Source organism: Arvicola amphibius, chromosome 2, assembly GCF_903992535.2.
Source record: "Arvicola amphibius chromosome 2, mArvAmp1.2, whole genome shotgun sequence".
In the NCBI taxonomy this organism is placed as follows: domain Eukaryota; kingdom Metazoa; phylum Chordata; class Mammalia; order Rodentia; family Cricetidae; genus Arvicola; species Arvicola amphibius.
Window position 1 is genome coordinate 21670464 of NC_052048.2, and position 23022 is coordinate 21693485.

At 47.9% G+C, this 23022-nt stretch overlaps 1 protein-coding gene across 1 annotated transcript in view; it reads right to left on the reverse strand.

Moving 5' to 3' along the window:
* The window catches only part of Cracr2a (calcium release activated channel regulator 2A), a 115011-nt gene that overhangs the window by 24096 nt on the left and 67893 nt on the right, over window positions 1-23022 (reverse strand). The window contains exons 8-13 of the mRNA XM_038320374.1: window positions 20375-20470; window positions 18229-18416; window positions 14111-14182; window positions 10558-10603; window positions 8556-8662; window positions 5052-5385 (exon numbers count right to left, since the gene is read on the reverse strand). Of these exons, the coding sequence (XP_038176302.1) occupies window positions 5052-5385; window positions 8556-8662; window positions 10558-10603; window positions 14111-14182; window positions 18229-18416; window positions 20375-20470 (843 nt within the window). The remainder of the gene's footprint in view (window positions 1-5051; window positions 5386-8555; window positions 8663-10557; window positions 10604-14110; window positions 14183-18228; window positions 18417-20374; window positions 20471-23022) is intronic.

Below are 23022 nucleotides of genomic sequence, written 5' to 3' on the forward strand. Positions count from 1 at the left end.
TATCAAGTTATGCCAGAACCATTTGTTGAATATGCTTTCTTTTTTCCATTTTATATTTTTTGCTTCTTTGTCAAAAATCAGGTGTTCCAAGTAGTGTGGATTGATATCTGGGTCTTCAATTTGGTTCCATTGGTCTTCCTGTCTGTTTTTATGCCAATACCAGGCTGTTTTCAGCGCTGTAGCTCTGTAGTAGAGTTTGAAGTCAGGGATTGTGATGCTTCCAGAAGTTTCTTTATTGTACAGGATTGTTTTGGCTATTCTGGGCTTTTTGCTTTTTCATATGAAGTTGAGTATTGTTATTTCGAGGTCTGTGAAGAATTTTGCTCGGCAATGCATTGAATCTGGAGATTGCTTTTGTTAAGATTGCCATTTTACTATGTTAATTCTACCTACCCGGTCTGTAAAGGATTTTGCTGGTATTTTAATGGGCATTGCATTGAATCTGGAGATTGCTTTTGTAAGATTGCCATTTCACTATGTTAATTCTATGTACCCAAGAGCATGGGAGATATTTCCATTTTCTGGTGTTTTTCTTCAGAGATTTAAAGTTCTTGTCATACAGGTCTTCTATTTGTTTGGTTAGAGTTACTCCAAGAAATTTTATGCTTTTTGTGGTTATTGTGAAGGGTAATGTTTCTCTGATTTCTTTCTCAGCCCATTTATCATCTGTGTACAGGAGGGCTACTGATTTTTACGAGTTAATCTTGTATTCTGCTACATTACTGAAGGTGTTTATGAGTTGTAGAAGTTTCTTAATAGAATTTTTGGGATCGCTTATGTAAACTATCATATCATCGGCAAATACTGAGAGTTTGACTTCTTTTCTGATTTGTATCCCCTTGACCTCCTTTTGTGCTAGCTCTTGCTAGGACCTCAAGAACTATATTGAATAGATATGGAGAGAGTGGACAGCTTTGACTTGTTCCTGATTTCAGCTGGATCATGTTGAGTTTCTATTTAGTTTGATGTTGGCTGATGGCTTGCTGTATATTGCCTTTATTCTATTTAGGTATGTTTCTTGTACCTCTGCTTTCTCCAAGACCTTTATCATGAAGGGATGTTGTATTTTGCTGAAGGCTCTTTTAGCATCTAGTGGGAGGGCTCAGTACATTGTGAATGGTGCCCCCTCCCTGAACAGGTGGTTTTGGGTGCTACAAGAGAGCAGGCTGATCAAGTGATGGGAAGCAAGGCAGTAAGCAGCATTCTTCAAAGGCCTCTGCTTCAGTTCGTGCTTCCTGGTTCTTGTCTCAACTCCTCATCATGACTACGAGCTGTAATTTTAAATAAACCCTTTCTTCCCCAAGTCATGATGTTTATCACAGCAGCAGAGAAGTAGAAGATAATATTTAGAAGGTAAAGGAGAGAGAGAGAGAAAAAAAAACCTCCACAGGGTTGGGTACCATTGCTTAGCTTCTTCCTTTAACTTGAAGCATTTCTCCTGGAGGGAGGAGGGAGCTTCCTAAGACTCAAGAAACTTAGGAGGTTTTAAAAGCTCTGAAAGCTCCAAGATTCACAGACTCCTTAAGGTTACATAAATAGAGACAACTAGTCTTGGGGAGGGGACTCTCTGGAGTTCTCTCTAGAGGGGAATTGCCTGCAAGGTGTGCAGGCAGATCCAGTGATACAGCGTTCTGGAGTCACCATCCTTGCTGGGGTAGGCTAGTTGGTGGTAACACTGCTGTTGAATTTTTCACCCATGCTCTGGTAAGTAACCCCAACTAGCCTACAAGTTCTCTCATTGACTGGAACCCTTTATTTGCTCTGCCATAGGTACCCTGTCTATAGTAGATAGTTGTTAATGTTCATGTGTCCCCAAGAGAAGTCACCGCATAGTCTCTGGGTGGAATGGGGACCCCTTGAGTCTCTGCACATGGCCCTTGCATCATCTCTTCAACATCAATTATCACGTGGTCATCGGCCACGGATAGCCAGGTGGTGACTTTCCACATTGTGCTAGTTAGTTCTTGTCTAGAATCATCCGAGAAAGGAACCATTGAAGATGTGCCTCCATCAGACTGGTGTGTAAGCAAGGCTGAGGGACATGTGCTTGACTGATGACTGATATGGGAGGGCCCAGTCCACTGTGGATAGGACCACCCCTGAAAAGATGGTCCTAGGTCGTATACAAAAGCAAACTAAGTAAGCCCTGGAGAGAAAGCCCGAAAGCGGCAATTCCTTCACAGTATTTGCCTCAGTTCCTGCCTTGAGTTCCTGTCCTGACTTCCCTCAACAACAGACTGTGACCTGAAAGCGATAAGATAAAATAAGCCCTTTCCTCCCTTTCAGTTGGTTTTGGTCAGTGTTTTGGTCGTGGCAACAGAAGCCAGGCTAGGACACCCTCCCACTCAGGAAGTGGGGAATCTCCACAGGCAACCACACCTCGCTCCGTCACCGAACCCCAGAGAACAAACCTGGACTGAACTACCATCAATCAGCCTTGGACTGTGACCCGGGATGGCTGAACTTTCTCTGGGACAGACAGTGAGCAGGAGGTCGTTAGGGACACCTCCCACAGGCAGCCATTCCTTCCAGAATACTATCTCACCACGTGCCTCACCTTCAAGCTTGGCTCAGCACCGCAGGTCGGTCAGAGGGGGAGGCTCTTTTGGGTGGATTTAAAAGTGGATTTGAGGGAATTAGCTTATCTGGTGAGCAAATACTATAACAAAGCACAGCTGATGTGAGCAGCACTTGAATTTCGGAACAAAGCCACAGTAGACTTCAGGGGAGAATTTAAAGTCAACTACAAGAATATAAGATAAAAGTAAAACAATGCCCTGCACCCCATATTCTTTATCCATTGAAGACACAGGGCACGGGCTTCTGCCTGTCTTTTGTCCGGGTGTCTCCAACTGTTACTTGTTCACACAAAATGTGGCAGAGCAGAAACAGGTAAGGGGTGGGAATGTGGCATCCATGGAGGGGGTGGTAGAGAGTAGTTGTGGCTGTGATTGCAGGGTTGCCTGGCCTTCAGTCCCATGGCTACCCTGACCTTCCCTGGGAAGAACTCACATAAGAGACCATGAATGGTCCAGACATGGCAGCTTAACCCACAGGAGCAGGGAGGCCCTTCAGCCTGCTGTCTCTTCTTGGGGTTGGAGGGACAGGCAAGGTACAGGAAGCCTGATTATCACATCAGGACATATGATGTCATCTTTCTTTCCCTCCTACATGCTTAAAAAGCAAGGGTTAGGGTGTACCTAAGACATAAGGGATTTGTCCCCCATTACAGGGCCCTGAGTTTCTGTCCCCAACACCACAAAACAGATGACAGACAAACAAGAAACAATAACACCAAGAACCCAAGTCAGAAAATGAAAACCTCCAAGCAAAAATGATATACTCTGGGCTGACAGGATGGCTCAGCGATAAAGGCGCCTGCCACCAGGGTTGACAACCTGAGTTCTATCCCTGGGACCCACAGAGTGGAAGAGGAGAAGCGACTCCCACAAATTGTCCTTTGACATCTACACAGGTGCCTCACACATTCGCAAATAAAATAGATATTTAAAAATTTAAAATAATATAATTTTTAAGTTTGGGAAATATACAGTTGTAGGAAGAAAAGTAAAAATTCTTTATGATCTAAGATAGCCACTATTCACATTATATGCATTTTCAGCCTTTATAGATATTAGAAAATGTTTTATTTAAACAGAGTTGAGAGATAAATAATTATTCAATAACAATACAAATCCCTCCAAATCACTAAAGACGTTTTTGGAATTGTGATTTCTTTTAGCAGGTATGTAACAGTCTACTAAATTATTGCAATATAATTTATGTCCCTTTAGTAGCCTTATTTTTTTCTGTTCTTCTATTCTAAGCACCACTTACAGTCTTGACCTTTTACTAGTAGAAGTACAGGTTGAAAGGTCATGGCCCTTGATTCCTATTACCAGGTTCTCTCCAGAAGATGGCATCACCTATGCCTCATGGAGGTCTGCCTCGGGGCAGCCTTCCATACGAGGTTCTCTCTGTTGTGGCAGCAAAGGGGCAGTATGGCCTTGTGAGGCACCTTGGGGGCATTGGGGTGCTCTGTGAGAGACAGACAGCTACAGAACACAAAGCTCCAAAGGCTAAGAACCCAGCAGAGAAGCAGGCTGCCCCATCATCTCCCCTCTGGGTTCCTACCTTTCCTTGTGGCAGGGGGGGAAAGCACTTGTCAACATCCATCAGACCATGGAGAAGACAGGCCTCAGCACACAGGAGCATAGACTTCCCCTCTAGGCCTATCTCTTACAGACCTCTTGGTCACATATTGTGATACTGGGTGACATCTTGGTGACTTTGATATTGATCCATCCGGGCCCATTCAAAGTGAGTGTAGGCCTACGTATTAAAGGGATTTATTTGGATGGGAGTACAGGGAGAGGGAGGGACCCATTGGCTGGGAGCTGCCCAAGGGAGGTGCCCCTTGCATACCGCCAAGGAATTTCTAGAGATGTTTTGAAGGTGATGGCCAAGGGCTGCATGGCCTATTTCAAAGTGCACATTACAAACCAGCAGAGGGTCATAGGTCCCACAAGACAAAGAGGGATCATCCTTCTGGAGAGCATTCGGGAATAGAAAGCAAGTGCCATGACCTTTGAACTGTTCTCCTTACAGAATTCAGAGGGAAACCTGAATGAGAGGGGGGAGTGCAGAAACACCCGGAGGGAGGAGTTCATGGGTCACTGGGGAATGGAAGAGACTCAGCCGACCGAGAGCAACAGAATGAGGATGGCTGGCACACTCGACAGAGCTGTACAAAATGAGTGCTTGTAATGGGTCTTAGCAGACACTGACTCCAGCGGGAGTGTTCAATAAATGCTTCAGATCTGAGTTAAAAGAGGGCGTGTGAAATATTGGGGAGCAGAAGTTAACAAGGGAAGTTATGAAACCAATGAGTCTCTCTGCTGCTCAGCTGAAAAGGTGTAAGGAAGGGAAGGAGACCTTTGGGACACAGAATATGGTGAATCCCAAAGCCCACTGCAGCCCCTAAGTGTCCTTTGGGGTTCCTGGGCTCAAAGGTAAGGGGGCAGATCTCAGTAGCGTTGCCTGGAACTCACCTTGTAGAGGGCTTCTTTTCCAACAGGCTGCCCTCGGGGAGATGTAGGGATGAGTTCCAAGGCGGGGGCTGTCACACTTTGCCCTTTTGCCCCCTGGTCAAAGACCTCCTCCTCTTCTGGGCATTTGCTCAGTGGCTTCTCAAAGCCACCGTCCAGGAGGTGAGGCAGGGGGTCTTCCTCAATGGAGATGATTCTGCGGAGTGCATGACGACGTGGAACCCCAGTCCCTGGCTCCCCAGTTCCAGACTCCTCCTCTGCCAGGAGATAGGCACTCAGGCCCAGAGAGCTTCTCCTCCTCAGGATGCCAAAGGCCTCATCCTCCTCCACTGACTGGCTATCAGAATGGGGACGGGAAGAAGATACATAGGAGAAAATGATAAAATATCAATATGGAAATGGAGAGATACTTGCCTGCCAGCAGCACTGGAAAAAGCTCTGGGGAAGGAGAAGCGACAACAGACCCATCATTCAGCTCATGGTTTTGACAGCCTCATAAGGGCTGCCACCTGCTGCTGCTGCCGCTGCCGCCGCTGTCACCACTGCTAGTGATGAAGATGCTGGTGAATATCATTACCAAGTATCAATTAAAACTAAAGGCCCTGTCCTTGTGTGGTACCGGACTAAGAGAGGATTGATGCAGCAAACAGCACACATACATTCTTACGGCCTGGTTTTTTCAATGGAGGAGAAGGGAATGAAGAAAGGGATGCACAGGGTTTGAGATAGGTACCCTAGGAGAACAATAATGCAGCCAGGCTCTGCTCCCGCCACATGCCCTCTTCAACTGCATGTCCTTATGGAAGGACATCGACCCCTCACGCCTCTGTTTCCCCATCACAAAACTCATCCATCCACCTAGCCTGTTCATATGTAAGAGAATGCATGAGAGGGATAGCCAAGTAGCACACACACACACACACACACACACACACAGGGCACACTCATACAGGACATACCCACATAGCACACACTCATATAGGATGCACTCATGCAGGGCACTCTCACACAGGGCACACCCACACAGTGCACACTCATACAGGATACACCTACGCAGGGCACTCTCATACAGGGCACTCCCACACAGGGCACACCTACACAGCACACTCTCATACAGGATGCACCCACACAGTGCACACTCATACAGGACGCACCCACGTAGGGAATTCTCATAGAGCACCTGTGCACAGAGCATCCCTCTGCAGTGTACGGGTACTGTCGCTGTGGGGGACCTCCTCCTACCCAAAACAGATGTCTCCTGACGCAGAGACAGATCATTATAAATGGGCTTGGGTCATGCATCCCCCTCTTCCTTTCTGATTTCCTAAAATAGAGGGAGAAGCAGGTGGCCTTTACTTTAGTATATACTTGCTTCTGGAAGCATTTAGGTGCTGCGAGCAAAAAGGACAATAGGAGAAAGGAACCCTATGCAGTTGGGGCATAGGGCACAGATTGTGTTTTCGAAGGGTTTGGGGAGCAAAATCTGCACAGGTATCCAGAACACTGAGATCCTTCTCTGTCTTAGTGAACAGTTCAAGGTGAGAGTATTTCAAAGGAAACAGGCATGATCTATGAACACATACACAGGCACACACACACAGATGCACATATGCATATAAATGTGTGAAAAGGATTGCAAATGAATCTGCAAGGTGACAAGATCAAAGGACGAATGGAGAAAGGAACTGAATTAAGGGACACAGTAACAGTGCCGAACAAAGAGAAGCATCATTGACCCTGGCTTCTGGTGTTTGTTCTTCCTAAGGTCAATAATAGGAAGGGAAAAGAAAACCAATGTGAACCCATCACTTTCTGAAGATAGCTATGATTCTGAAGGACAAAGGACAAATTAAGACAGTCTTTACTTTCAATGGCGGCAAATTGGTTTTGATAGACAGTAAAAGATTTATAGAAATTTGAACACTTTTCCCTACTTATGAAACAGTTTAAATAAAAGCCAACTGGCTTCTCTCCAGCACATCTTCCTCTGTATCTGAACACTATTGAGACCATGATCTGATTATCTTGTTCTCAGCACAGTATCCCTGTCCATTCTTAGCTGCTTGTATATGCAACATGAACATGTACATACACACGTAAACACACGCACACACACACACACACACACACACATTTTCCTGAAAGTTTTCTACCAGAAAAAGAAACAACCATTTAAGTGTGCTCTAAAATGAAGCTCTTCTTGGAAAAAGTGTTTTATTTGGGAACATCTCAAGTGCTGTTGACATTCCGTAATGGCTTCAGCTTAGCATGTCTAAGCTCATTTTTGTTTTGCCACCAAACACTTCCTGCCAGCAGTAGAGAGAGTAGCTGCTTTTGCCAAAATCGATATTGGAATTCAGAGCACACACTTTGATGTTTAGCGGATTATTCTCTGTTTCTGCCGCTTGGCTGTGAGCTCATGAAAGAGGGAAGGGTCTATTTCGCAAACCTCTGCTCCAGTGACTGGCACTGGACCTCACGAATAGTGGCCACTCAACACCTCTCTATTAAAGGAGCATTTGCTAGTGGATAGACAGAGTGGGAAAGTCGCAAGGCCTGTAAGAATGTCAGATGCAAAGTAGGTAATCTACAAATGACTGTCAAATCAATCAATCTAGAAATCCATTCAGTTCTGAGAAACCAGCAGGCTAGCAATTACAAGAGTAGAAATTTGGCCTCCAGATTGTTCCTCATTATTGAGCTATTGCAAGATAATTCATGATGATCTGACCCAGGGTTTCCCTGATCAGCCCATCTCCATCCCAAAGTCACTTTTACTTTATGCATCTTTTCAGTTCATGCTTGCACGTCTCTGTGATTTTACACATCTTCTCCCTCATTCTGACACTGGAGAGAAAAGCTGCCTTGACCTCTCTGTATCCATCCATGTGAATGGAGTACCTGCTCTAAAGAGGAGGAGGTGACTGGTTTGTCCTGTATGAATGAGCAGCAGGCTGACCCTTTTCGCAATTCATGTGCCCTCCAACAGCTATATGACATGTTGTCTTTGAGTTAGTTAAACATGAATCGTTGGAATGATCTGTCAATCACAAGCCTTAATTTTGTCTCTAAAGGGGTTCAGCTAATGGTGACTCTATATGGCATTTTAATTCGGCTCACAGTCAGTATAATTATATTCCAGAGAAACCAAGCAGATCCAGAAAATGGCGCAGTGTCTAGTCACTCCCTCCTTGGTCACCTTCTCTTCTTCCTCCTTTTCTTCTTCCTTCCTTCCTTTCTCAGCTGGTCTGCAGTTCCCATCAACGGCTGTCTGCAGGCTCACAGCAGGGCAGGATAGCCTCAGAGATGGCGTCCATCCTACAGGTTTGCTCTGAACGGTCTCCCTCCCGTTTGGATGTCACAACAGAGAGGACCATGTCCTCCAGGATTCACGGCCTCCCTCGTAGGGCCACGCCTCAAAGACCAGTAGATGTGGGCCCAGAGGCAGCTCCCAAAAGGTGTGAAATGACAGAACGGAGGAAGGAGGAATGGTGGGTGATGACTTACCTCCCCAGAACTTCCCTGCCGTCCACATATTTGCCGATCACAGAGCCAGATCTCTGCTTCCTGCTTGCCTTGGAAGCAGCTGTGTTTGCCTTGGCCGCTTTATCTTTCTGCAGAAACACAAAATGCCCTGAGATCCACGCCTGTGGATTCATCTTGATGCTTGAGCAGAAATGAGGGAAGGCTCTAGACAGGACTCTAAATGGGAGAAGCAGGGCAGGCTTCCTGACCACCCCCCCCCCCATCCAGTTCAGTCACCCACTGCCACACACCACAACTAGGATTCCCCATCTCCTTTCCAGAAATCCACTTAGAGGAGGGAATACAGAGTGGAGTGCCTGGGGCCTTTGGGGTTATTCTTCTTGGATGATAATTTGCAAGAGATCAAAAAAGAAGACAAAGATATTTACTACATAGGAAAATTTGTACAGTCCAAAAGCTCCTGGTATTTTAAGCCACATTCTTCCTTGTGGCTCTAATCTCCCTTTCCCACCAAAGCCCATGAGGTATTGAGATTGGGAGCCACCCAAAGGGGCAGCTAGCTCAGGGCTCTGTCCACCACACCCTCACTAGCCCAAGACCTCTGCAGTCATTTGTGGAAGCAGGCTGGATGTGGATGCACTGCCCAGATATCTGTAACACAGAACCTTAGAGGAGCAGGGCTCAGAACCTGAGACAGGCTTCCTCCAGGAGACACGTGGAGTCAGATCACAGTCAGATCACAGGGCAAGTTCTACCTTAATCAGCCGACCCAGGCTTCCTTCTGTGGACTCATAATGAGAGGAGGAACTGCTGAGCCCCCAGCACCCCTGAGGGCATGACTTTAATGATTCCAGGCAAATCTTTAATGACTATTTTGCATCAATTGAGCTTTACCCCTGTTCTCTGATTTCCTCCTGGTGTTCTTCCCTCCACCCCGTCTCTTTCAAAACAAAATGAGTTGGGCAGGTGAAGGGAAATGAGGTGAAGGGTTTAGGAAGGCATTTGGTTGGGAGTTTTAAAAAGATAATATTTCTTCCAAAACAATTATAAACATTATCATTATCAGACCAACAAGTGTAGGCTTAAGTCTTGCTCTGACAGTACACACGGGTGGGCAGCTGAGACAGTCGCCCGCTGGCCTGTGATGTCAACGAGGAAGTGGAATGACAAGGACCCTCAGGACAGCAGCGTAAGCCAGGCAGGACCCGAGGCAAGGCACACCAGCCCTCAGAGGCTGACCTTATGGGCTCAGCCAAGGCCTCAGTACACACCACCCTCTCGCTGAGACAGTCTTTTTCCTCAAATATCCTTACAACCTGGGAAAATGAGGACAGGAACTCCCCTTCCTGCAGTGAGAGTTGGGATCATGGGCAAAGGTAACCAATTCCTTCTCCAAGGACACACAAGTTCACGGCAGGAGAATCTCACAATGAGGAGTGTCTCCTGTCCTAAAAGGGAGGTGGAGAAGGAGGTGCAGTATTCTAAGGTCTCTTCGGCGTGCCCCATTGTAAAGCCCTGTGGGTGTCACACCATTCCGGAGAGGGAGGAGCACTGTGCTCAGGTATGGAGAAGAGATGGAAATGTATGTGAGACCAACTGTGTAAACAGCTAATGTGTGCACTGTAAATTTGCTCTCCGACAGTGCAAAGTCTGAGATTTTCATCAGGAGATAAAAATTTAAATGAAAGAACAAACTGAGCCTTTCACTTCAGGTGATAATGACATTTCAACTGTGCCATCTCACAGATGGAACCGTCACTTTTGCCTCCAAGAAACACGTGGCTCTTCCAAACATTTGAGTCTGATTGTGCCAAGAAGAAGGCATTTCCCTTCATGGAAAATTGATGTGTGGTTACCTTTTTATTGCTTGCATAATATCTTATACTTCCATCCTGTCCATATAGAAAGGACCCAACATGCCATAAGGATCAGTCTTGATCAGTTGTGGCATGTTGGGTCAGGTTGTCCCTGGGCCTTGTCTAACTCTACCCCACCCCCAAGACAGTGTGAGTGAACCAATTACCTGAAAACTCATGTCCCGTTCGTCCCGGAGATGCTTGTTCCTTTCCCTGTGGATAGTAAGGGAAAACTATTCAACATGGAGTCTGCGGTTGACAGTGGCTTCCCATTAGCCAGCCAGATGGCTGCAGGAGAAAGCCCGATATGGGGTTGTGGCTATGGACAGAGGGGAGTTCATGTGCAAATCAGCTCAGAGGCAGGGGATAAGACCGAGTGCTCTTGCGATATACACTGCCCTTGAGGAACACTCAGCCTCCATCACTTTGGGGCAGGATGGCGTGTCCCCCTTCCAGGGGCTCTTCCTTTGCCCAATTCATCCATTTGTGAACTTGGGTGGAATGAGTTACTTACCACTTAGTTTAGCATCAAGGATGCAGGAGTGAACAGCCACCAAGTTCTAGACTCAGGAAGCTTGTGTGAGGTTGGGAGTGAGCGCTACTAGGAAACTAAAGTGGGGATGTGGGAAAGAAGAAGCAGAGAGTGCCAAGCCTTTCAACCCAAATGGTCAGGGAAGCCCTGGCTGATGAGGCAGCATCTGATGAGGCAGCATCCCCCCTAGGGAGGGGGGAAGAGCTGGGCGGGTATCTGGGGAAAGAGTATTTGGGCAGAGGGTTGAGCAGGACAAAGGCTGTGATAAATTCATGTGTGGGAGAAATGGGAGGGAGGGACAACAGGGAGCACATAGAGATGAGGTTGGGGAACAATGGGTGGCTCGAGACTTGACAAATCACAGCCTCCTGGGCCACAGTAAAGGCTTTGATCATCACTTCAAACCAGGCAGGAAATTATGGCATTTTGGTGGGGTTGGGTGGGATATCTGACAGGGGAGGTCATGCTCCCCTCCGAAGCTCTGCTGAGAAGAGACTGTCAGAGACAAAGGAGCAGCCCTGAGAATGGACTGATATTTTTGAAAAAGTGGAAGTCATTGGTGATGTGGGCACGGACAGTTTGGGTGGAACTGTTGGGGAGAAAGCCAGACTGGATCACTGGAAGATGGGCAGTCAGTGTGAAAGCCCACAGACCAGGAGAGGATGGATCCATTTGAGAACACTAGTCGGGAACAAGGATGACGTGGGGATAGCCTTAGCTAGGAGCACTGGGAGCTCACAACACATCCACAGAGTCAGAGACATGGGTGCTGGCCACGGGGAGCAAGCCCAAGTGAACTCATCCAGGCAATTCCTGAAGCAGGAGACCAAGTAGGAGGGTAGAAAGTGGAGAGTTCCTGAAGGGTTAGTGAAAGTTCAGAGTGGGTGAGTGAACACACTCAGGATGTGGGCTGTTTGTGAGGCAAACTAGTCACAAATAACTGCAAGGCTCTTGCATTGATGCAAGAGGGAGGAGGGCAAGAGGGAGGGCCCCCTCCCTCATATCAGGCCTGTGATTCTGCATCTATTTGTGCTGGTGGCCGCGAACCAGTCCTCACTTGTGGAGGGGACGAGCAGGCTTAGGAGCAGTCAGACACTAATGAGCATAATGCAGGGATCTGCTCACTGTGACTGCGAGCCTAGCACTTTGCTAAGTGCGCTGTACCCTGCAGGGTCAGATTTCAGGCTGTCCCAAGGAGTGAGAACCAAGATAAGGGACCTGCAATGCCATCCTTCTTAAAGGAAACACTGGCAGTGTGTCTTATTGTGTTCAGTGACAGCCAGGCCTTTGGAACGAGTCTGGGAAGGGGCATGGAAGGTAAGCCCCAACGATGGCAAAGTGAGCTGCCCGTGCCTGAAGAAGGCTCATGCTCGCTGAGTGGTGAGCTAGCGACCTGAATGAGGGTTTAGTAGGCCTTCAAGCTCGACCCTTCCTGGCGAAGTACGCAGTGCTGTTTTCTGTTTAGTTTATACATTCTATGCAGGAACAGGAGCAGAGGTTAAGGAGGTCGTGTCTCACACTCCAGCCACGGTCCTTGTCTCACTACCACCCCATGGCCCACTGCCCCCCCCCCCCATTTTATCCTTACTCCACCCTCCCACAGTCTCTCTCCTGAATTCTTGGTGATTTCATGGATGGAGAAATCTGTCATGTCCCCTCCTTCATCTTTGCTTAATTGTGATAGCACTTAATTAATTAATTAATTAATTGTGATAGTACTTAATTGTGATAGGTTTCAGACATGTGTGTCAAAGTCTCATAAATGCTGATTTCTAAGAGAAAGACTCCTGGACATCTGTAGAATGCCATGCCCCATTTCTTCCTATTCATTCTCTCTGGTCTATGGTATATTCCTCCTTTACATTTTTCTAAGTACAATAGAATGAAGAAAACAAGTTAAAAAAACGAACAAAACAATGTACTTATGCATCTTACTCTCTTCCTAAAGCCTCCTGAGAACAAAGGCCTTGTCTCTAGTGGGATAGAACATGGCCTTCTGGGGGAGGGACAGGGCGGAGGTGGGGGCTGGCTCATCTCCTAAGTAGAGCGCATCTCAAACACAAGTGGCTTTTTGAATCCCTCACCACTCAAGACAGCAGACCCTGGCCTCACCTTGCTGTCACGAAAGCGGACACAAGGCGTCTCATGCCTACCTAGAAGTGAGGCCGAGCCACTTGCACTTTCAAAAACGGGACCCAAAGCCTTCTGTCATCACTTTTCCCCAGGAAGCCATCAGCAGGTGGCAGGCGCAGCCTATAGAAAACCTAGACAAATCCCTAACTTCCCCCTTCTGGCTTTGCTTTTCTTGAGAGTGAACATTTTCTAGGTTAGTGAACATTTTCTAGGTTAGTGAACTTTGAGTTTATTGCGATGGGTTTTAGAATCTGAGGAAACTCCTTTCTTGGCCCTATGTGTGATTCATTTACTCATTCCAGGACTGAGGGAAGAGTCAGCCAGACATGGATTTCATTTCTCTAACACCAAGATGCTCTTGGTTGGCTCCAGAATTCACCATGTCCTGACAGACGCAATGCTTCTGTTGGAGGTGAGACTGTATACTTGCCATAGAGTAACTGCACATGCAGATCTAGTCCTTCTCAACCAAGGATTATGCACTGTCCCATAGGGACACCAAGCATGAGGCAGAGCCTGACACAAAGAGGAATGGACCATAGAGGAAGGTGGGCATGCGAGGAGACAAGGACATATCCCTAATGGGCAGCACTCAGCAGTCCAACCCATATGCTGGTGACTGGGGGAAAGGTGGGCACTCTTGGTTGTTGTGGGATATTCGTACACTGTGTGAAAATGTATTACTGTAATCGGTGTAACAAAAAGTCGAAAGACCAGTGGCTAGGCAGGAGCGTATAGGTGAGACTTCTGGTCAAAGAGAGAGAACTCTGGGAAAAAGAAAGGGGGTCAGTAGGCAGACGTGGAGGAAGCAGAATGGGCAGTACAGAGATAGGGTAATGGGCCTTGTGGCAGAATGTAGATTTTAAAATATGGATTAATATAAGTTCTAGGAACTAGTTCAAAACAAGCCGAAGCTAAGGCTGAGCTTTTATAACTAATAATAAGTCTCTGTGTTATTATTTTTGGGCTGGTGGTCCCAATGAGAAAGTACCACTCCATTTGGTATCAGTGCTGTTCCAGAGTACAGGCATGGAAGAAGCCCCTGACAGACCCACCTTAGGAAATCCAACTGCTTCAGGAGGCCTGACTTCTCCCGCTGCAGACTCTCGGTCACTCGGTACACTTCCCTGAGGAGGAGGGAGACACCGCCAGGTGAGCGGAGGCAGTGGGGAAGGGAGGAGGGGGATCAGCTACTATTGTACAAGCAAGCAGCAGCATTTCAGAGAGAGAAGAAGGGAGGTGAGGAAGGGAGGGAAGGAAGGGAGATGGGGAGGGAGGGAGAGGGATGACGGAAGTGGGCAGCTGTATCTCATCTTGCTCCTGGGCTCTGAATCTCCGCACAGTATCCAAGCATCTCTGCCATCTCAGCACCAAGGCCCCAGGGTTCCTGTGTCCACAGCAGTGTGGTTCTCTGGCAGAAAGCACCCAGCAGCCTGATCAACTTGTCACTTCCCATCTGACTGTGCTCACTGGGCTGTAGGGACAGTCACCCCTCTGCCACCTCTCGAATGTCCACCTGGGGACCCTCCCACCAAGTGCCTGATAACTTCAGCTCTAAGCGTCATCTGTGTCTTTCCTTTCTTCTTCTTTACAGAACAATTACAAAGTCACTTGACAACCATAACAGACTGAATCAAATTCTAAGTTCACCTCAGACAATCCTAATTAAGCAACACAACTCTGCCGGCTCCTGCAGAGATGTGAATTCCTCACATTTTATTACCAATTATATTTAATTTCAACTTAAGGGAAAACAGTGTATTTCCCATTATACAAACCAGGTCCCTGAGCCCCTGTCTGGGACTCTGCTCTGGTTAGCACAACACATACATTCCTGCCTGCTCCTGTCTGGGTCCCAGCTGCTAAAGAGGCCTATGCCCAGCTCAGGCACTCCTCCCCAGCTCCTACCCCTGCCTAGCAGGGACAGCAGAGAAGTTGTCCCCTGCTGAGGGCAGGAACTCACTGCAGAGCCAAGGTCTGTGTTGTCAGTGTTTGACTGAGAAAGCAGTTGACAAATGCTATTTAGGTCTTCTTTGCCTCTGTGTACAGCGCCAGCAGACACACACACACACACACACACACACACACACACACAGAGAGAGAGAGAGAGAGAGAGAGAGAGAGAGAGAGAGAGAGAGAGAGAGAGAGAGAGAGAGAGAGAGAGAGCATGTCTATGCAAATACATGCTCATCTGTCTATCAAGTGAACACATATCTATGGTGATTGGTATACACATACATGCACACATATAGATATATCCAGCTATACAGCTTTTGTGTGTTAACCAAGGGACATCATTAAACAGTGGCTCTCAGATATTTGATTGACTAATCTTTTAATCCCTCTGAACTAGAGGTCACCTCTCCCTGGGTGATAGCAGACTGGGACAGAGAGGACCAGCTGCCTTTTGTTACAGTCCTTGGTGGGAAGTTGGTAATTTCCCACAGAGAGCTGATGTTGGTTTTGTTTTTAGGAAAGAGATGAGCTATGGAACATTCTACAAAATATGTTGTTAAGTGAAAAAGGCAAAACAGACCTGTATGTCTGGATGGCTGCCAGTCTCTAAAGGAAAGCGTTTGTGTGTGTGTATGAGTGTGTGTGTGTGTGTTTGTACATGTGTGCTTATGTGTATGCATGCATGTACATGTGTATGAGTGTGTGCATGTACATACACATGTGCATTTATGTGCATGTACATACACACATGCATTTATGTGTATTGTGTGCTTGTGTGTGTGCGTGTAAATGAGAATGTATTTACACATGCATAACAGACTCCAGGATCCACAGGAGAAAAGGGTCATGGGAGGAGACAAACTCTTGGGGAGTCATTCTTTTGTATCTTGTCTTAAACTGTATCTTCAAGATAAAAGTTAATTAAAAATCAGCTCAGAGGTACTTTTTTTTGGCTGGCCTTCATTTTTGTGTTATCTCACTGCTTGAAAGGTTTTTTTCCCCTCTATCTCATCCCCAAATCTAGTTTTCCTACCTTCAATGTTTTCAGAGCATGGGAAAATTAATTTTGTCCATTTGCAATGCTTGCTGATAAATTGTCGAGTCTGCTCACTCCCTGACTCCTCCTTCTCCCGTCCCAGCAGTTCTGAAGCAATACAGCACCATAAGACACCCAGGAACACTGGGAGAAGGAGGTTTAGACCCTGCCTTAATCTTAGCTGACTGTGGCTTCTCTGAGCCTGCGATCTTTCTGACTGGGAGCTTTATGGTGCTGTCACTAGTGTTGGTCTGAGTCTCTGTTCTTCAGAAAACCAATCCAAGCTCTTGCACTCTTCCCGACTTCTCAGGGCGGGAAGGCTCTCCTGGATCCACCGTATCCGTACCGTACTCCTGGCTCCTGAACATGTGCTTCCTGATTCTCGTTCCTCCTCATGCCCTTGACCCCATCTTTTCAGAGATCGCATCTCCGGCTTCTTTAAGGAAGAAGAGATGTGTGAAGGCTTCCAACTCTGTGCTGGGCTGGGATGCTCGCTCCACACAAGTGTTTATCTCCCTTTACTGTCTTAATGTTTCTACCTTCCGATGTTTACAGTTTTGAGAGCTTGGTTGGATTTGAAGTGCCCGAATCCCCAATTCTGTCATAATTAGGTGCCTATGCCTTGGCACCCTGCTCTCAGACAGGAAGAACTGACTCAGCCTGTTTGCATGGTGCCCCTGACTAGCAATCCAAAGCCCTGACATGGGGGACGGGGTTTTGTTCTAAGTCAGCTTCTTGGGAGTCATTTCTTTATCTTACAATTTGAGATACTAGGATGACATTCTCAGGCCACACACATTTTGTCCCTCTCATTCAGACAGTCCATCACAAATGGCTCTGACTCTACACGGAAGCAGAACCGTGGGGGCATTTTGGATGTACTTCACGTCCCAGAATCTTGCCGGCACTCAGATAAAGTGAGGGCTTTCATTCTGAACAAAGGCACTTAGGATGTGCAGAGCCTTAATGCTGGTCAGCCTATCATCCCCATGCCCTGAAATCAGAACCCTTGATGCCTTTCAAGCACACAGTGACCCCTGGCAGGATGGATGTGTCGATGGGTGAAGAAGTGAGGAGTGAGCGAGCGAGGTGGGTGCTGCTCTCAGCTGGGAATGGGTGTGTCCGGAAGGCTTATTATCCTCTGGAGTGTGAGAAGGGCACGTGTCACAGTTCACATCTGGGGCTTCACCTTGCTTGCCCCTTCAGTCAGACTGACAGTCCACCAGCCCTGTAAGGACATGGTGTGATCGAAAGAGAGGAGGTCCAATTCCTGACCTTGGTGGGGCATGTTGAAGGCCCAAGGTACCTAACATGGAATAATTTGGTATGGTCACTTATCAGGGGAGGGTATCCATGAGTATGTAGATAAACAAGTGGCCAAATAGATAAGAGAGTCCCTTCGCCTGGTCTCAGAGTCCTTTGCTCTCAAAAATCGAATGTCCTCAAAGGTGAAGGCTGCTTTGGCATCAGCCCCTCCAGCTGTAGACCAAGAGCCCCTTGATTTGCTCTCAGGCATGGCTCTGCCTCAGTCTAGCTTCCCAATGGCGGGGTGCTAAGGACAGTGAACAGGAAGCCAAACTTTGAGAGCTCTGGGGTTCCCTTGTGGGCTCAGACAGTCTTCTCAGAGAAACATTGCTAGAAAAAAAAGTGGCTAGGGATTGAGTCATGGTTCCAGTCATGATTCACATACCACTCACATTGTCAGCTGACCTCAGAAGCCTCCCCACTCCCATTCACCTGAGGCTCCTGGTCTCTAGCCTGCCATGGGCATCAAGGGCCCTCTGCTCTTTCAGTCTTTGCTCAGTCTGCCTCCTTATGTGTGGGTAGAATAGGGGATCTCTCTATCTGATAACACATTTCTGGAGACCAGGGCCTTGAAGACAAACCCTGGTTGTCACCTTGACATACCTAGGAATTACTTAAGAAGCTGAGGCAGGAGCATGATAAGGTCAAGGCCAATCTGTGCTCTGTAGTGAGACTCTGTTGAAGAAAGGAAGGAGAGAAGAGGAGGAAGAGGATGGAACCTCAGGGAATAAGGATCCTAAGTCTCCACCTAGCACACAGGCCAAGGAACAGGTTTTTGGAAAGAAAGATACTGGTCCCCAGCCCAGAACAGAGCAGCCGGCAGTGTGGGGGTGGGGTGGGGGAGGGGTGGGGGTTAGGGTGGTGGGCAGGCCTCACATCTCTTTCTCCTGCTGCAGCTCACAGGCCTCTCTCTGCAGGCTCTCCAGCTGCTGCTGCGCCTCCTGGAGTTCTCGCGAGGTGCGCTCCAACTCGCGGGCCAGCTCCTGGTTAGTGAGTCTCAGCTTGGTGTTCTCAGCCTTGGTTTCATGTTTGTCATTGTGGAGAGCTGTGCACTGGCCTTCCAGCTACAAAGAGGGGACAGAGAGGAAGGATGACCTGGGCCGGGGCTATTGCTGCCTCAGCTCCATACTGCCCTCAAACCCAAGTTAGCACTCTTCTGCCCCAACACTCCCGTGGAGACAACTGCAGGCAGGAGCAAACTTCACAGCGCATTCTGTCCTTCCGGTCTGGACTACCGGATAGGCCCGGGGTGGCCTCCTTCTATAGGATTGCTAGCAGTGAAAATTCCAGAGATGATCTGCGTCTTCCTTCCTGAAGGCACCATGGGCAGGAGACCTCATCTAAGTCCCTTTTGCCCTCTAAGCCAGCATCTTTGCCTTGGTCCCCGATGGGAACAAAGAACAGTTAAGTGGCTGTTCATCAGAAAGCCACCTTCCCTGTGGTGAACACAGGTAATAAGAAATTTGTCCATATCCTTTCTCCTCTCCTCTTCAGGACCCCAGTTCCCTTCATCTAAGAGACAGACTTGCTTGGGTGCCATGGACCTTGGGGATTCTGAAGAAGCAACCAAACCAGGTCAAACAGACCCCATGCCTTTCCTTGCATGCCTAAAGCAACTTTAAAATGTCCATTTGGATAACTTCAGCTCTTCTCTGCTGCCGAAAAGTTTTGTGGGGCTTCCAAGCCTCTCCAGACGAAGCAACACACCAAGGCAAATAGATCGTAATAAATTTAGTTTCCGGAATGTGGCCAGTGAGGGGAGCAGAGCAGCAACAAGGAATGTCGTAAGCCTCTCATGAGACTCCTGTGTTATCAGCAAGCGTGCAGTAATTAAATGGAGTGGCAATCATTCATTTGAGGGATAAATGTAATTGCTATGAATTTAATGCATAACGGAGAGGAAGCAAAGGAGGAGAGAGACAAGGTACGACTGTGGATGGAGATGGAAAGGCAGCAGGCAGGTCCCAGGGTTTGCAGCCTCTTGCTACAAGAGGAAAGAGGATTAGACCTAAAGCTTAGCAATCAGCAGGGGCAGCAGCCCCAGCCTCAGGAGGGGGATCTTCAAGCTTATGTTTGCCTGTTGCTAAAAATAGTCTCTGTTCCTAAGAAAACCATGTGTCCGGGTCTAGTCAGGGCTGGGTTTCTTCCAGGACCAGGCGAACCGAGACTAGAAATCAGTGCTACCATGGCCTCGGTTCCCCCCACAAGTTCTTGCTTTCCTGAGGAGGCTGCTGAGAAAGACATTTGGCCTGGCAGCCTGATACCAAGAGTCTGGTGTCCTTAGTTCCAGGCATAGCTGCCACCTTGCAGTGTGTGCCACTCGGTCTGTTTCTCTGCTCAGGCATTGAGAAGGGAGTGATGGATGTTTCCATCTAGTTGTGTTCCAGAGAAAGCAGGCCATGGACCCTGGCCAGGCACATGGGCAGTTTTTGAAGAGACTTTACCAGCTGGGGTTGTACACAACTTTGCTGACGAGGACAACTAAACCTGCACTTCCCCTGAAGTATCAGGGTCTCACAAGCGACTCTGTACTCCCTTGGATTCCTCCTTTCTTCTGCAAGAGACCTAACCCAGCTTCAAGGTTGAGCATTCTTAATTACCTTTGGGTATATTTATGTGAAACTGTCCTCAGACCCACGGGGGTTGGGGACTCGTGGGGACTTTCCTAGGTTAAACACACAACTGGCGTTATCTAGGGTCATCTGTGACTTTGTTTTAAATTTAAATTTTAAAATGCTTAAAGTACTTTTAGCATTTTGAGATAGGGTCTCACTACAAAGCCCAGGCTGTACTTTGAACTCTGTCCACAAGGCTGTCCTGGAACTCACAATCCTTCTGCCTCAGTCTCCCCAGTGGTGTGATTGCATGCATATGTCGATAGATCCACCGTATGGAGACTTTAAAGGAAGACACATACAGATGCACAAGTCTTCTCTGGGCAAGTTTAAAAACCTATGAGAGGGGGTGGGGCAAAGGTGAGTTGGATGCACTGAGGGGCCACGGAGTTTGTGCAGTAACCTACTCTGCTCTGCTTCTGGGTAAGACGCTCCAGCTCCTGCTCCTTGGCGCTCAGCTTCTTTTCCAGCTCCCGACTGCGGGCTTGGAACCTCTCTGTGTCCTGCCAAGGCAACAGAGAAGACAGTGGGTCCTACACCCGGCACACCTGGCTTACAGCCTTAGATGCACGCATGTGAACACCCTCATCAGCTAGGCCACCTTTTCACTCTGAGGCCCTTCTCCTGAAACCCCAGGCTTTAGTGACCTACCTACCCCACCATTGACAACCCATGAGACCAAGTTAGTGCTTAGAGATAGGCTGGAAAATGTGAGTGTAGCCACATTCAGTGGCAGCACCTTACTAAGCTTTTGCACCCAAACAATGACCTAAGGACAGCCAATGGTGGAGCAGGACAGGAGAGGAGAAGCCTGAGTGACTCCTTGGCCAACCTCCCATCCATAAATACCTAAGGCGGCCTCCAACTTGGAGATGCTATTTCACAATGGACACTGTCACTGGTCCCTTAAACCACACTAGCTCAGGACACAGCGCATTACTCCTGCCTCCTGGAGGATCTGAGTGCTCACTGCTCATCCACCAAGACTCAGGGTTCCTGGGCCGTGTTCCCTACGATATCACTATCCTGAATTCCACATCCTCTTACCCTCCCACCCTAGAATGGGCTTCTCCACACAAACAGAGTAAGTTCGGAGGGCACAGATGTGATGTTGTCTGGCTGTAGTGTCACGGATAATATGGGGTTTCAGAAGCAGGCCATTCCTGGCAGAGCCAGGTCAGGCGGAAGGCTTGGAGGCTTTGAATTGGGAAACTTGGGGTTGGGTCCCTGCACTGTTCATCTAACTTGCTGCATTTTTCTGGATTTCAGCAGAAGAGATGCCAACAGCCCTTTGCTTCCTACAACACCCTATCTATGGCAAGGTAGGGACAAGCTATCGAATAAACTGAAAAACCAAAACACATCAGGAGCTACTGAAGGCACCAGGATAGCCCCTGGCAGAGGAGCCAGCTATGAGGTGCTACACTGAGTGACTACAGGAGTCCTGGCTACCATGTCTGGCAGGAAAGTTGTTCCTAGCTCACAAGTCTTTGGTCACCTTTGTTCAAGGCCTTGGGCCCTCTTCTGGTGATGCTGCTAGCTCCTCTGCTCATGTCCAAACAGATCAACGAGCAGAGAAAATACAGGAAGACCTGTGCCCATCCTCATCTGAACCATGTGCAATGGTTTGCATGGTGCCCACTCAGTTTCTGCCCTCACCTTTCTTTGAAGAAAATCAGCTGTGAGGGACCAACTTAGTTCACTCAGCCACTTTTCATAAAGCAAGCAACTCATGAAATCAGCTGGAACAGGAAGCGGCTTCTAAATCCCAAGCTGATACACCCATTCTCACAGGGTCCAGGGAGTATGCTATTGACCCTATTGGGACATCATTGAGAAGCGTCACCCAGTCTGGAGTTGGAGGATGCAAATGAGTGGGTAGTTTTCTCATTGTCAAATGTACTGATATGGCTATGATCAGAATCCAAACTCTGGTCAGAGGCTCTGGCCTTATATATGATGTCACAGACAGCAATATCCTACTCCTAGCTCCAGGACCAATGAAAGTCTATATATAAAGGCTTAATGGCACTGCCAAAGCCACCCTTGGAGTGTGCGTGTTCACAGCAAAAGCTCACATGCAAGCACTGAGCTCTCTGGACTGGATATTTAGAACTGAGAAGGGAGAGGCTGGAAGGGGACATAGCACCACAGCCAGATCATCTAAAATGATGCTAACTTCTTCATTTCTTTCCTGCAACCTCTTCTCTCTCCCAGTCCCCATGCCTGCCTGAGTCCCTTTGTCGCTGGAAGTGTATCTTAGCTACAGCCATGACCAGGGCAGAGGTGGCAAAATGTCCTCAGGGCTTGTCTCCTCTGTGCAGCCTGTCACAGGGATGGAGGGGGTGGCTTTCCTATTGCAGAGGTGGGGATCTGCTGCTGTGAGAAGCTATTTTAGGTCTGCTGATGGATGTGTGTGGATTCTGTTGACCGCATACCCATCCAGTTTCCCAGAACACTGGAATGGTCCAAAGGGTTTAAAGCACCCAAGGACAATAGGGGTGGTCTGGAAATACTGGCAAGCCTCCATGGGCTCCAGCCAGATATTTCTGGAAGGCATTCTGATTTCCCTGCCGTGTGAATGGCATCTGTGATTACAAGTGGAGCAGTGGTGTGGATAATCCAAAGCAGCGGAAAATTGAAATCTGGATCAAGTGAAGAGCCCGAGACAATAGCCTGGGCTTAGCGCTGAGAGGCAGCAGAGGCTGCTGTCCAAAACCAGCAGCCTTTTGCTGAGAACTCATGGAGGAGAGAGAATAGAGTTTCCTCAGTTTTTGTCTTTGTTTTTCAAATAGGACACACCAAAATTGATCTTGCTTAGCTTGGACTTGGTAGAGGAGAGGGCCCTCACTTTGTCTGTCCTCACCTCCAAATATAACAGCAAGGGCTAGAAAGGTCTAGTAACAGGGGTACATTAGGAATAGGAGTTCACCAGGAATGGGGTGCACCAGAACAGGGGTACATTGGGAACAGGGGTACACCAGGAATATGGGTGCACTAGGAGTAGGATGCTCTGGGAATAGGAGCACATGGAGAACAGGGGTATATTAGGAAC